This window comes from Leguminivora glycinivorella, chromosome 20 (genome assembly GCF_023078275.1).
Source record: "Leguminivora glycinivorella isolate SPB_JAAS2020 chromosome 20, LegGlyc_1.1, whole genome shotgun sequence".
In the NCBI taxonomy this organism is placed as follows: Eukaryota; Metazoa; Arthropoda; class Insecta; order Lepidoptera; family Tortricidae; genus Leguminivora; species Leguminivora glycinivorella.
In genome coordinates, this window is record NC_062990.1 from 10,438,822 (window position 1) to 10,454,025 (window position 15,204).

A 15,204-nucleotide genomic window follows, 5' to 3' on the forward strand; every position below is an offset into this window, starting at 1 on the left:
GTTTATTATAATAATAACATTGTATATAGTTGTGCATCTAAAGCGTGCTTCTCTTTTTTATGGCAAGGGTACACAACGCATTTACTTACCTGGCCGGCCGACCTTACATATTTATTTATTTATTTGCTCAGGATACAAGGATATTTATTTTTAAGCGCGCACACATACAATATATTTACTCACACAGGCAGTTCTTTTAACACGTCCTTACATAATAACCTTCCATGTGTCCAAGGAGTCTTCACGATTGATGCTCGATCAAATCATGATCAGATCTCCAAGGATTCCCTACCTGCCTTGTACCCTGGCGTACCCTTGCTATACCATATCGCTCATGACCCCTCTCGGGCTGCCGATGATACGATAGGCATATTTATAAGTATATCGATTCAGTAACACTCATTAAAAAAAAACATTCAATTACCAACCACAATTAAACCAACACCATAAAACTTCAACAAATAAGAATTTCAACAACCCTTGGTTGATCAGACCAGTCGCTCTTTGAAAAACTTACCTGCTTCAATTTACTCGACTTCCAAAATCTCGCACACATACCTAATTTCAAAAAACAAACCATTCTTTTCTATTCCATCCTTTACTAATAAGTACATTAATAAAAAACCTCTAGCCATAACTCCGTCGCAAAATAAAACAAAACTTGAACACTCCTATACCTAAATAACAAAAACATTTCATATACCAACAAATTCCATATCCATTTTACACCAATTTAAAAATAATCCAACTTTTTATCTCTTATTAGATCTCAAATATATTTATTTTCCACACATTGTTAAATCCGTAAAACATATTATAGTCAATTCCGAGAAAAAAAATCTGAAACATTCAAGTACATTATTATTTCTTAACAATCTAGTTCTAAATACTAATTTTCAGTTTAATATGGTCAAAAGTCGGTAAGATTATAATTATATGCAATTGCCAAGTTAAATACGATAAATTTGAAGTAATCTAAATTATTGCACAATACATTAATAATGCATTATGTTGAAACTGAAATTCGAGACGTAATAACAGAAGCTACATACCGATCCCTTATATGTGAACACGTGTCGCGGATGACGCGGCCCACCTGTACGCTATGACGAATGTTGTATCCAAGTGCACGAAATCATTTGTTAAGTTTATCAATTTGAATGCAAAGTAGAGATCGAATGATTTAATATTAAAACGTGCCGCACTTTTAACCATATTACCATTTCGTCATCAAGCAGCATTTAATTAGATTCCACATAATATTTAATTTGCATATGCATTGTATTCCTACATCGCAATATTATTAAACTTAATTTCCGTAAATAATAGAAATTGCTAATATTACGTACACATAGACACAATTTTGAAACTTAATTTTTATTACCTACTCAAAAAACGAAATTTAAAATAGTTATCTAATGAAAATAATGCATATAACACGCTTCATATTTATTTTAAACATAAGAAGAAACTGTCAATCAACTGCTTATACTTATTAACTAAAACCATATAACCACCTAGTTTAGATTACGACCATTCCATGACCGTTGTGTGGCGGGACCAGGACTTCGTGTCCAGTCTCCTCGTCGTCGCGTCCAACGTCGGCAAGGCCACGCCCGGGGTCCGTGACGCGAACAATCTCCCAGCTGCAACGTCCAACTTACAACTTGCCACTTTCGTTTATTCGAAAAATGATTTATTTTCAAAATCTCCTGATAACATGAGTCTATTAAGTAGATATTAGAAATGTAATTTAGTCCACACTGCACATATTTTTTTTATTTGCAATAAGCACCAATCCGTAACTTTCGATTTAGTCTCTGTAACCTTTTCACTTTCACTATATGATACTCATATATTTGATATATAGTCCAATAACACCAATCCGTAAGGTCTATTTATTCTCTTGAAACTTTTCACTGTCACTATAAATATATAATAGTCCTTTTCATTCACTTAGAGTTCCAAATATTTATTTACGAAAGTTCACGGTCAGTAATACTGGCTGGCGCGGCGCGCCGCCAGTGCAGCTCGAGGCCGCACTGGCAGGATCGCCATGTGATGTGGAGCGTAAATGATAACTACTTCGTATGGAGTATACGTTTAATGTGTCTTAAATAACAAGTACATGCCAATATATACTAAGCTATGCACATGTGTGGGTAAGGTGTGGTACACACACGAACAGGTACATAAGCCTTCAGCAAGATGGTGTAGAAGTTAGGCGGCAGTTCCGTCATGTCGTCCATTTCTGTCGCTTCTTCAAGGTATGTCCATTTTTTATGTAAGTACTTTTATTTATTTAGTCATTTTATTCTTTATTTCTTACCTCGATACTGCATCCCATGAGCGAGTTCCTCTCATAAGCCTTGAGCAAGATGGTGTAGAAGTTAGGCGGCAGTTCCGTCATCTCGTACATTTCCGTCACGCCGCCGGTGAAGTCTTCCATGGCCTCGCATGTTGAACCGCCTTTTAGGGCTTCGTACGAGCCGTGTAGCCTGTAAAAAACGATTTTGCTATGAAAAAAAAATGGCAACAATTTTTGGTGTCACAGATTTTTTAATTCAATGCGATCAGACGAAAAATCAAGAACTTAATAATGACCTAAAGTCGCCGTCAATAGAACTTGTGAACAATGAAAACAAACCTTGTAGTCAAAATATCTTTAATTTCCATTCTAACTCATCAGGCTGGCTAAATCCATGTGTTATTTAATCAATTCATATCACATTATGATCCTCAACCTTTAAAATAATAAAATTGTGCTAGAATATTGATATTTTATAGAATAGTTTGTTTACATTGTTGACAATTTCTATTGACGGCGATTTTAAATAGGAATAGTTGCCGCAGCAAGTCTAGCATATGATTGGTCGAGACACTATCGCGTTAATCATGTGCTAACCCTGCAGATTCAAATTGTATCTTCAAAATCGTCGCTCTTACAATAGGCTAGTTTCCTACTAGTCAAATCAGCTCCTTTTTAAGAAATGATTAGACTCAATATTATTATGAACAATAATTACAACAATAAATTGCTCTGATAATTAGGTTAGATTAAGATCATAATATATATGTAATGAACTATTCATAAGAGCTTGTAACTAGGCCTACATGAAAAAGATATTTTGAATTGAATTGAATTGAATGTCAAAACGATTTGCTAATATGGAATTACTATGAAATACTGAGGACGGTCACGGTCAATTCATTTACTTTATATCTTTCTCTTTGACTTATTAAATAGAAATAATGTTTAAACATAACTACTGTCCATATTTTTCTTCTAATTATGTGGTGCTTTATTTCGTGCACTGCATAAAATATATTTTTTTTTAATATAGGAAACTAGCCTATTCCGCCCCCGAAAAGGTAGCGAGATAGTTGAAAGATATGTAACTATTGCACCGCATATGAGAGTGAATGCCGTTTTTTTATGAATTTTTGTAAGCAGACTAACAGTTCCCATACCCAACCAAGTATTACCCAGCAAAGAGTAATTTTCCCTGCAAATTTAAGACTTACTTGGCATAAGCCTTCTCGAGTAAGGCGCTCCAGAACTCATTAGTTTCCGAAGAGTGGAGGAACACCAGTTTGCCGCGGTATGTGGGCAGACGGTCGTCGATCACTACGTCCACCCATCGCCCATATTGCCAGAATCTGGAAAACAAATATAATAATTCAAGAGTGATTTTTGCAATAGGCTACTTGCCTCCTAGTCATATCAGCGTCTTTTTAAGAACTGTCAAAACGAATTTGAACGACTTGCTAATATGGAATTTATATGAAATCGAATTGAGTGACGTCACGGTCAACTCAGTTACTTTATATATTTCTACCTGACTTATTAAATAGAAATTGGATTGAACACTAACTTCTGTCCCTGTTTTTCTTATATTACCTGATGCCTTATTTCGTGCATGGCATAAAATATTTTATTCGAACTACAGTCAAGTTCCCTATTTATTCATTTTAAAACTTTCATCATCTTCCTTGCGTTATCCCGGCATTTGCCACGGCTCATGGGAGCCTGGGGTCCGATTTGGCAACTAACCCCAAGATTTGGCGTAGGCACTAGTTTTTATGAAAGCGACTGCCATCTGACCTTCCAACCCGAAGGGTAAACTAGATCTTATTGGAATTAGTCCGGTTTCCTCACGATGTTTCCTTCACCGAAAAGCGACTGGCAAAAATATCAAATGACATTTCGCACATAAATTCCGAAAACTATGCTCTGGCAAACCCAAGTTGTCAGTAGAAAATGCGAGAAATGAAAGACAGGCTCTTCACGCCTATATATTTTTTCAAACTATGTCGCCTTTTCCTATTCAAGGAAGTAGATTGCCTAATTAATAGTACTAACCGGAAGTGGAAGACACCAGCGTACTCTTCATCGAAGCTCTGATCATCCGGCACCACTTGGAAGAACAATCTGAAAGAGGAAAGACATACCATTGAAAATATTGAAATGTTATAAATATAACCTAACCACAAAATTAAAATTATGAATAAAACCGGCCAAGAGCGTGTCGGGCCACGCTCAATGTAGGGTTCCGTAGTTTTCCGTATTTTTCTCAAAAACTACTGAACCTATCGAGTTCAAAACAATTTTCCTAGAAAGTCTTTATAAAGTTCTACTTTTGTGATTTTTTTTATATTTTTTAAACATATGGTTCAAAAGTTAGAGGGGGGGGGGACGCACTTTTTTTCCTTTAGGAGCGATTATTTCCGAAAATATCAATATTATCAAAAAACGATCTTAGCAAACCCTTATTCATTTTTAAATACCTATCCAACAATATATCACACGTTGGGGTTGGAATGAAAAAAAATATCAGCCCCCACTTTACATGTAGGGGGGGTACCCTAATAAAACATTTTTTTCCATTTTTTATTTTTGCACTTTGTTGGCGTGATCGATATACATACCAAATTTCAGCTTTCTAGTGCTAACGGTTACTGAGATTATCCGCGGACGGACGGACGGACGGACAGACATGGCGAAACTATAAGGGTTCCTAGTTGACTACGGAACCCTAAAAAACCCCTCGATACAGTGGACTGATTTTCATGAAACGTGGCTAAGAACACTCCCGACTAATTCAGCTTTTAAACAAAAAAAACTACATAAAAATCGGTTCATCCGTACGGGATGTAAGATGCCACAGACAGACAGACAAACAGACAGACACGTCAAACTTATAACACCCCGTCGTTTTTGAGTCGGGGGTTAAAAACATGGTCATTGTCGTATATTAGTTGAGGAGAGAGAGAGGACTTTAGAAATTCGAAGTTTATGGCTTCCCACAGACAGTCTTAAAAATTCATAATCTTAAAAAAAACTTGTATGCAATCTGACAGTTCAAATCTGTCAGTGTCTTGTCAGTGTCAGTTTGAACTGTCAGATTGCATACAAGTTTTTTTTAAGATTATGAATTTTTAAGGCTGTCTGTGGGAAGCCTAAGTTGAGGAAGCGATATCGACGAGTAACCGACAGTTCGGGCCCAATAAAATAGTTTTTATTTAGTTCCGGATATCATTTATTAGTTATTGGAGTTTTCGGTCTTTTTCTTTATTTTACCTCCTGCCTCCCCTTCATTCCGCCTACTAATGTGCCGACAGAAAGTTTCCAAAATTCTGAATTTTCACATAGGAAAACTTCGGAAACTTTCCATACTTTGTATGGACATTGTATGGATGGAAACTTTCCATTTCATAAATTTAAATTCCCTTTATTTTTCGTGAAAGTTTCGTGAATTTTTCAAGAAATTTAAGATTTTTTTGAAAAGTTTCCGCAACTTGCACATCACTAATTCATATCTATCATCAGTTAAAAAAATATAAATAGTAATACCCCCGCTTTAGGCGAGTGATGCGTTCCAGGGAAAATAATATACCAGAATCAAACCGAAAATAGTTTATATTTTACTTGAAAACTTACAATCAAATCGGTTGTTTAACGAAACTAACATTTTACATAAAATGTTAAAGTTTCTAACAATAAAAATCCATACTAATATTATAAATGGGAAAGTGTGTGTGTGTCTGTTTGTTTGTCCACCTTTTACGGCAAAACGGAGCGACGAATTGACGTGATTTTTTAAGTGGAGATAGTTGAAGGGATGGAGAGTGACATAGGCTACTTTTTGTCTCTTTCTAACGCGTGCGCAGCCGCGGGCAAAGCTAGTGTGCAATATTTTATTTAGAAAAAAACCAATCTAATGGTTTCTGATTGGCTTTTTGCTTCCAATCCATCAAAATTTCAAAATCGCGTTATAGCGAATAAAGGGGTCGCGCAGCGGGGTATTACGTAGCTCAAAGTATTATTCTGTGGAGTCTCTTACTTTCTGTGTAGCGTTAGATTTGCGACAGCAGCTAGCAGCCAGCAATCGCCCAGCTCGCCCTGTTGTACATCGAAGCGGCTGTAACCTTCCACGAATAGTTGAGGATCGTCGCATATTTCCTGTAAACATAAATAGAGGATTTTTGTGAAAGTAAAATTTATAGGTAGCCAACCTTCATTGACGGCCACCTTTAGGGCCAGTTGCATCAGCCACATTTGACGACTCATCATCGTCACGCAGCAAGCGTCTATGGAACATCCCATACAATAAAATTTAACGAACGCTTAAGCGATGTCTTATGGTTTGATGCATCCGGCCCTTAGACTGACATTTGTTAACCCTTAATTTGGCAAAGTCCGGTGGGACGGACAGGTGATAAAAAAAAATATTTCGCTTTTTAGGTAGAATTTTATTTAATTTAACATATGGAAAGAGACTCTTTTATGATACATGCTTTGTATAAAAATACTATTTGACCACTGTCAACACTCGTTTGACAGTTACTCGTCAAGATGGCACCGCATCAGAAGTCAACTGTTTTTAGCAAAATATTTATGCGTTTTTCTTTTGGTTTTTGTAAGAACAGGGTATTTCTGTTGTATAAATAATAAAATATATTACATAATAGTTGCAAGTGGTTATGTTTTCAATTTATTTCTCAATTTCTAATACTCATAATCATCATCTAAACAAGTTGTCCGCCGCACCGGACAGTGCCAAATATATACTAAATACGATTTGTCCGCCGTGGCGGACTATGCCAATGTTGCGGTGACACGTGTTGTAACAAATTATTATATTGTTTTGTTTATTATTTTGATTTTCTTGTTTTGGTGGCCTGCTTTTATGCTTAGATTTTTTATTTAATCCAACAGCGTGTGGTGCTGGACCAAGCAGTTAAAATTTTGGCACTTTTAGGTATACGTAGTGCGCGGATATTGTGAATGTTACATGTCGCGCGAGGGGCAATAAACATTAAAGAAAAGTGGGTAGATCAAAATTTATAATTTGTTTGTCTGCCCCGAACATTGATATAATTAATTTCGGGTAGTTTTGTGTTGTTTACATCTTCGACGACATTTTGCTGGGACATCACTGTCACATCAGTCTGTCGTGATCACGGCCTGTGCAACCTGGCCAAAAAGTCGGAAAAAAGTTAAAATAATGATATTTGACTATAAATATGTGTCAGTTTGATTTTCATACAAAATTATTATATTTGTTAAGTTTTAAAATAAATATATGTTAAGAAATACTTGTTTATTTTAAATGACCGTATGTTTGGCAGTGTCCGCCTCAGCGGACATATTAATTTATCCCAATATTTGGCAGAGTCCGCTGTGGCGGACATATTTTTTTTCCAAAACTAATAAATCTAGATTTTTTTAAATATTTTTCGGACGCTTTAAAAACACCTGTTATTCAATATATTAAGTAAAATCGGAAAATTTATGTCACCGGAGTCTCTGCCAAATTAAGGGTTAAAATTCCTTGCCGGCGGCTATATTTCCGAGCTCATATAACCCGGCAACCTTTAAATCAAGAGTGAACAGGCATCTTCTGGGCGAGCTCACTCCATCGTAGGCCACGTCTTTGCCTTTGGCTAGTCTGTGGTCAAGAGTAAGCCCATTTATAATAAAAAAAAAAAAAATTGCCGTCTAACTGAGCATTCTTATATTTCTTATACTGTTTACATAAACGACTAGCTATGCCTGTTTACATTATATTTTCCTTAAGCCTGAATTGGATCTATTGGAAGTAAATAACGCCTAAATATACCATGTAAAAATAAACGTTAATGTAGGTAAACAGATTAAAATGAATTTGTTATTACATTATCATCCCTACATAGGACTAAAACAGAAAAACCTAAATTAATTTATGAGGTATTTTCATAGGACAGTTTACCTATACTCATAGTAAATATTCTTGTAGTTTAAATATTCTTATTTTTTTGTACTTACACTAGGCCTAAGCCAGGTTATAGGACGATCGAAGCGCTCCTTATAGTACAAGCTTCGATCTATAGCTGGGAACTCAGGATCTTCAAACAATCTGCCTTCAGAGAGGCAACGGGACCGGATCTCCTTGAAATCTTGATACGTTGCTGGCCCGAACAAAGATGATACGTGTGTTATACTGTAGATGTAGAGAAAGCTAATATAAAATGTACTTACACTAGGCCTAAGCCAGGTTATAGGACGATCCAACCGCTCCTTATAGTACAAGCTTCGATCTATAGCTGGGAACTCAGGATCTTCAAACAATCTGCCTTCAGAGAGGCAACGGGACCGGATCTCCTTGAAATCTTGGTACGTTGCTGGCCCGTACGAAGATGGCCGAGTTTCGCCGAGCTGCGAAAGAAATAGAGATATTTCATAATGGTGAATGTTTCTGTAGCGGACAGGTTTAGGCATTTGACACGGGATAGTTAAGATTGGTTAAAAAAGAAATAAAATTTCATAGTGGTGAATTTGGCATGAAGTCACAGGTTACGTCAAATGAAAATGTAATTTTTGTGATTTGACACTGAATAATCGTAGCCAAGGAGATTTTTCGAGTTAAAATTATATATTTTTCGTATACATTTTAATATAGTATAGGTTTCGCAGTCTAGGTTTCCGCAACTCGACGTCATAAAATTACTTCTATTTTGAGTGAACGGTTTCCGAAAACTTCTGCTAGTGCCTAGATTGGACTGTATTGTTGGTTTTACCTGTGGCCTATTTCACCATAGTGACAATTGTCGCCCGACAGTGACCTGGCCTGTTCAAAAATAAAACCGCCTTCAAAAATAAGCGCGTTACAAAACACGGAGAAACTAAAAAGCAAAAAAATAATAAACCTTTGAATTCAGATTTCTTATCGTATTGCAATAATCTAAACATCCAAATTATAAACAAATCAATTATTTTTGCAGTCGGTACCAGACCTGTTCGTCGCCTTGCTATTGCCTGTTTGCCCCACCCAACCATACGCAGGCTGGCACCGACTCCAAAAATAATTGATTTGTTTATAATTTGGATGTTTAGATTATTGCAATACGATAAGAAATCTGAATTCAAAGGTTTATTATTTTTTTGCTTTTTAGTTTCTCCGTGTTTTGTAACGCGCTTATTTTTGAAGGCGGTTTTATTTTTTGTTAAAAAAGTTTATTTATTTGTTGATTTTTAGTGGTTCCTATTGATATTATATGTATCAGTCCGAATACATGTACACTAGTGAAAGAATTATCCTTTAACTCCTAACCATTGAGGAGTTGATCTTCCATCATCAGCTCAGCCACATAAAATTATTACCATCAGGCGTAAATACTGGTTTACCTTTGAAAAATACACTGAAAACATTACATATGCCTATAACATTTGAAGAGTTCCCTCGATTTCTCCAGGATCCCATCATCAGACCCTGACTTGGTGCCAATGGGACCATCTCGGGGTTATACCCGTTCGATCAAAAAAAAAAATTTTGAAAATCGGTCCACAATTCTCGGAGATATCGAGGAACATACATACAAAAAAAAAAAAAAAAAAAACATTCAGTCGAATCACAGAACACCCCACTAGAAGCCAAATGCAAGCGATATTGTTCGAGACGCAAATCACCAATCCTTGCGGGGTGAGGCGGGCGCGCACGGTGCTGCCATTGGTCGTTTCAAATAATGGCGCGCCTTTATGATTAGCAGTAGGGATGGGAATGGGACATGTCTATTATAGACAATGGTACCGGTACCAGTACTGTGGTGAATTTGTTTTGCAACAAATTATAATATTATAATTAAATTATAATAAGGCCTAGTTACCCTTCGGGTTGGAAGGTCAGCTGGCAGTCGCTTTCATAAAACTAGTGCCTACGCCAAATCTTGGTAGTAGTTTCCAAAGCGGACCCCAGGCTCCCATGAGCCGTGGCGAATGCCGATGCCGGGATAACGCAAGGAGGATGATAATTGTGATAGCATCTCAATAAAAATCATTCTAGTAACTAATAACTAAACTGTGCATTTTTACTTACGTTTACTAAGTTAAATAACCAACTAAATATTCTAAACTAATCAATGAACTAAATACCACTACAGACTCTACAGATTCTAGATAATTATTCACTATTACAAATCTGCTTTCTTTTATATTTCATAAAATGGTAGCACATGGTACGAACGGCAGTACGAAGTTCCCGCAACAGACATAAACTAACATGGCCCCATGCCTAGTCGTTTACGTGAAAGGGATAGCATATCACATTTTTAACTCGGTAAAGAGGGATGGACGCGCCTCGGCGCCGCTCAGCACAACCATATTGACCAGTATAAATGAACTCCGCGGACAATAAACAATATTCAACAAAATAATTAATTTGACTTAACTGTGGAATGTTGTTCCATCTTTTTTACATGTAGAAGTGTTAGAAGACTTGCCACACCACTTTATGCTGTAAGAGACCATTGTTTGCAACCAAAATTGATTATTTAAGATTTTTTCCCGAGCGGACACGGACACTGTTAGCGGGTCGTATACTTGGGCGCTACTGATCGGTGTCGCACGCGTTCAAACTTTTATAAACCTGATTTGTCGTATGCTTGGTGACCGCGAGTCGCCCTGTAAGGGCCATCTTGTTGTATTGATCTGTGAGTCGAATTGAGAACCTCCTCCTTTTTTGAAGTCGGTTAAAAAGGAAATGTTGACGCTGAGTAACAATAGTTATTTGTTATACAAGGGGGCAAAGTTGTATTTTAACGCAGAGTGTGGAATTGAAAAACGAGCAAGTGAAAGGATTCTATAGTTGAACCACGAGCGAAGCGAGTAAGTGGTACCTAACACAACTTTTCCCCTTAGTATAGCGAAGAAATTACAATACAAAAAAACGCGTTTATCACTGCTTCCAGTAGTTCCACAGGTGGTAAATCATCTTCATCACTAGATGCACCCACTTTTATCAGTTTTAAAGCAGAGAATTTGACTATATTCAAGGTCAAATTACTATATCCACTAGTGGATAAAATGCGTTTTTACCCGCTGACATTGAAGGATAAAACACGTGTTTCCGAGCTAGTGAGGGGAAATGTTACTTATCAACCCAGAAATCGGAAGAGAATTGTCAGTGTGGCGAAATAGCCCACTGGTATTGTAACTCGGCATGTTAAGAAGTTTTGTCATGTTCTTCAAGTTTTACGACAACTGCTGGACAAGCAGATTTTTAACTACAACATATAGATAGGTACCAGCAGCGGCTGGTCCATACAAGCCGATTCCCACCGGCTTGCCTAAAATATTACTAGTAAAGTACCTTAATGTTAAGGTAGGCTTCTTTTTGCTCAGTGTTGCCTAGCAGAAATTTTCACCAGCCGCCACTGATAGGTACTAAAATATCCTGGTAAAAAAATCTTGACAAGGGCAAAGAATAAAACTACCAGAACCATTAAGTACCGTTTGTAGTATTGTTTTGTAGTAGGTTTTTATGTTTACAATTAATGATGCAAACGAAAACACTTTTTAGAGTGTTGCCAAAATGTACAAAAAAATATATTACCAAAAGAACATATAGTGACATATATTTACGATCGAAATAAATTCGGTTTTGTAATTAAAATCTAATAATACAATTACTTCATTTCCCGTCAGCTCTATTGGTCGATATTATTTATTCTAAAAAATATAACCCTCGTTACACATACCTACTTGCAAGTCTATGGTGAAGAGTCTAGAGATGGGCCGAATATGGACTTTACCGAATACGAATATTCGGCCGAACATTCGGTTCAGCTCTTCCCGAACCGAACATTCGGCCGAATATTCGGTTACGCCATATTTTTAAATCGGATGTATTAAATGATTGATAATGGTTACATATGTTACTACAACTATGTTCTTATGATTTAATGGATAACTAAAACTTAGTTAAAACAACTCTGAACTCTTCTCATCTCTTAAACTACGGTTTTTGAACTTTTTTGAAAACAATTGTATTTATATTTTGACGCATAATTATCTCTTTTTAGTAGTTCCTTAGAAAGCTACTAAAATAGGAGCTTATTATCAAATGAAATACGTAAGATCTTCATTAGTTATTTACTTTGTTTATTCGGTAAATATTCGGCAATGCAACCGAATTATTCGGCCGAATACGAACATTGAAAAACTTGCCGAATATGCCGAATACCGAATATTTACCGAATATTCGGCCCATCTCCAGTGAAGACGAAATTACCTTGTATTTTTAAATAAATAAAAAACTGTGAAATCGGAATCCTTATGGTGACAAGGTGGACTTTTTGGTTTGGAAACGACACATCACATTTCACATCACATGTACGTAATAACGGTAATAAAATTGGATAATATATAATTAAAATGTTATCGATTTATCGATTGTAAGCCATTGTTTGAGTGTATTTATTCAATCACGTTTGATCTTTATGATTACTGTAACAGAAACAAAAGAATATCGGACTTAATAAAAATGAGCTTATTGAACAACTTTATTCCCGAAAGAATTTAAAAACGTAACAATTCAACAAAGTTAATGGATCGTCATTCAGTTAATATTAATAAATTCGTATGCCGGAAGAATGATATTCAAACATCACATCAAATATAATTTTATCGTTTTGACAAATAATTTCAAACTACTTTAAACTGTCAAATTTCGACATAAACGTAAAGTGCCAATTATTGCTCAAGTGCGGTAAGAAAACACCGAATGCGCTCAATAATTATGTATGAAAAAATACGCACCCAAAATAACTGTTCGCCCGTAGGCATTCTCATTTTGCTCCCCTTATAAAAGGGGGGCATCCTCAACGCATTATCCTGACTCGCTTCCACTGACGACCACTTTTTCTCCACTACTTTTTTCTCCGGCCTATTTTTAACATTCTCTTGTCTATTTGTAAGGACAACTTTAGGCGACCCTAGAGTTGCCTTCTCAAAGACCATCGCTTTATTCCTCATAACGTTGCTTTGTTCTACAACTGTTGATGTTTCTTTGTTTACACTTTCTTCTATACCCTTTTCATTTGGCTGCACAACTGTGGTAGCCCAGAAAGGTTTATAACTAGTCTCTTTTCGCACATTAGATTGTTGATACGTAAAATCTGATATTTTAACTTTCTTTTCAAAGAGTCTAGAGAAGAAGCCATTGCTTTTTTCTTCTTTAGATTTCCTGCCAAATATTCTTCCAGATTTGGGAGATTTGATAGATACGGATTTCTTCCAAATGCCAGCAGCATTTGAAACTGCAGCGGTCGCGTAGAAAGCCCTAAGTTGACCGACATCTTTCTTATCAAGTTTCACAAAATCCACTTCTTTAACAGTATTTTTCACGTCATTACCGTTATACATTTTGAAGACAACTGCTTTTGTTAGTGGAAAATCATTAGTCAAATCCTTTTTTGGTCAAGGACTGATGATTAACTTAAATGCATTAGCGGATGTTCCTGATATCGATGTGCGGTGTTTATGTATTTTTAATTATATACCGAAAACAAATAAAACCGTGCCAATAAGTCTAAAATCACATAATGTAAAACAATGATGTCGTCCTTGCCCGAACGAATCACAAAATCGATTTTTGTATATTAATAGACCTGTCATTCAAATTAAGTACAAAAGTTTCACAAAAGGCACTGCACATTTTTTTCACTTGGCACTAGGGTTTAAAATGACATGTATGTCACAGTTGGCTATTCAGTGGTAACTGGAGTTATTGACTGACTGTCAAGTTGATAAGTCTGGTAATAAATGTAGTGTGTTGTGTATGTGTGTGGCGGAAACCTATGGGGAAAATGATAAGGGCGGTCGTGCCTAGAGGAAGCGGTGATATAATGTATTTATTATTATAATAACTGAAAATAATATTATTTACATACAAGTTTGTGACAGGACAAAACAACGGTATGTAGAGGTATAGCAATTTTTAACTTGTCCATGGTTAGAAGTCATCGTCATACACATCATCATCACAGGACTATAATTTATTCTCTTCTCAGGCTGGAAGGTCTAGTTTATAATAACTCACATATTTTTATCAGATAGAAAGTCCGAACGTATTGTCAGGTAAACTTCACCTATATTCCAGTTAGGTAAGACCCTAAAAATTGCCACTTTGGTTTGAACTGAGCCATAGTCGACTTAGTCGACCAAACCAAAAAACTATGAAATAGCATTGCATATTAAAGCTTTCACTGGACAACCCAACGCCACAGGGGACGAGACATCGCCATAAAACATCGATGTTATAATTAACGCCCGTAGCGCCAACAGACAGAAGCTTTTAAGCTAATTCAATTGAAAAGCTCTATAGTTAAAAGTTTTTTTATTTAAAGACCGTCGCCGTCGCACACAATTTTAATTTTATTTTATACATAAAATTAAAAACCTGCTTGGATGATTCTCTTCCACTGTCTTTTGCTACTTCTGGTTGTCTGGAAGAAATCGCTCTTTAGCGATAAGACCGCCTGTTGTTTACCTTTGTTCGTGTTGCTTCCTTGTTTTGTATTGTTGTATTTTATCAAGGTGTGCAATAAAGAGTATTGTATTGTATTGTACTTCTGTCTGGTCTCTAAAAATGAGTGCAAAACGTTTGTCTTGGTCCACAAAATACGTCATCCGGCATTCGGCAGGCGTGACCAGTCCAGTCCCACTTAAATTTTAGTCTAGTGGTTCTTAACTTCTTTAAACTCTTTTCGTTGTTGCGTTAGATTCAGAATGATCTAACAAAATATTAAATTATTCATTTCAAGTAATTTTCGCTTGTTAGTCAATTGGTCATACCACACCTTTTATCAGTCTTTGAATTTAACGGTTCTTTTACATAAAAACTTATCTTTCATGGACATAAGGATGCATTGGAAGTGTCCGATAGT

The 15,204-nt window shown here is 36.2% G+C and overlaps 1 protein-coding gene across 10 annotated transcripts in view; it reads right to left on the reverse strand.

The window, feature by feature from the left end:
• The window catches only part of LOC125236886 (calpain-B), an 88,254-nt gene that overhangs the window by 38,379 nt on the left and 34,671 nt on the right, over window positions 1-15,204 (reverse strand). For 6 of the 10 annotated variants that reach the window (XM_048143799.1, XM_048143803.1, XM_048143800.1 and 3 more), the window contains exons 3-7: window positions 8,522-8,698; window positions 6,345-6,463; window positions 4,364-4,432; window positions 3,526-3,660; window positions 2,330-2,498 (exon numbers count right to left, since the gene is read on the reverse strand). In XM_048143799.1, coding sequence (XP_047999756.1) covers window positions 2,330-2,498; window positions 3,526-3,660; window positions 4,364-4,432; window positions 6,345-6,463; window positions 8,522-8,698 — 669 coding nt within the window. Of the gene's footprint in view, window positions 1-2,329; window positions 2,499-3,525; window positions 3,661-4,363; window positions 4,433-6,344; window positions 6,464-8,521; window positions 8,699-13,075; window positions 13,969-15,204 lie in introns of those variants that run through there. The other 4 variants (XM_048143796.1, XM_048143795.1, XM_048143797.1 and 1 more) reach the window with 4 other exon arrangements.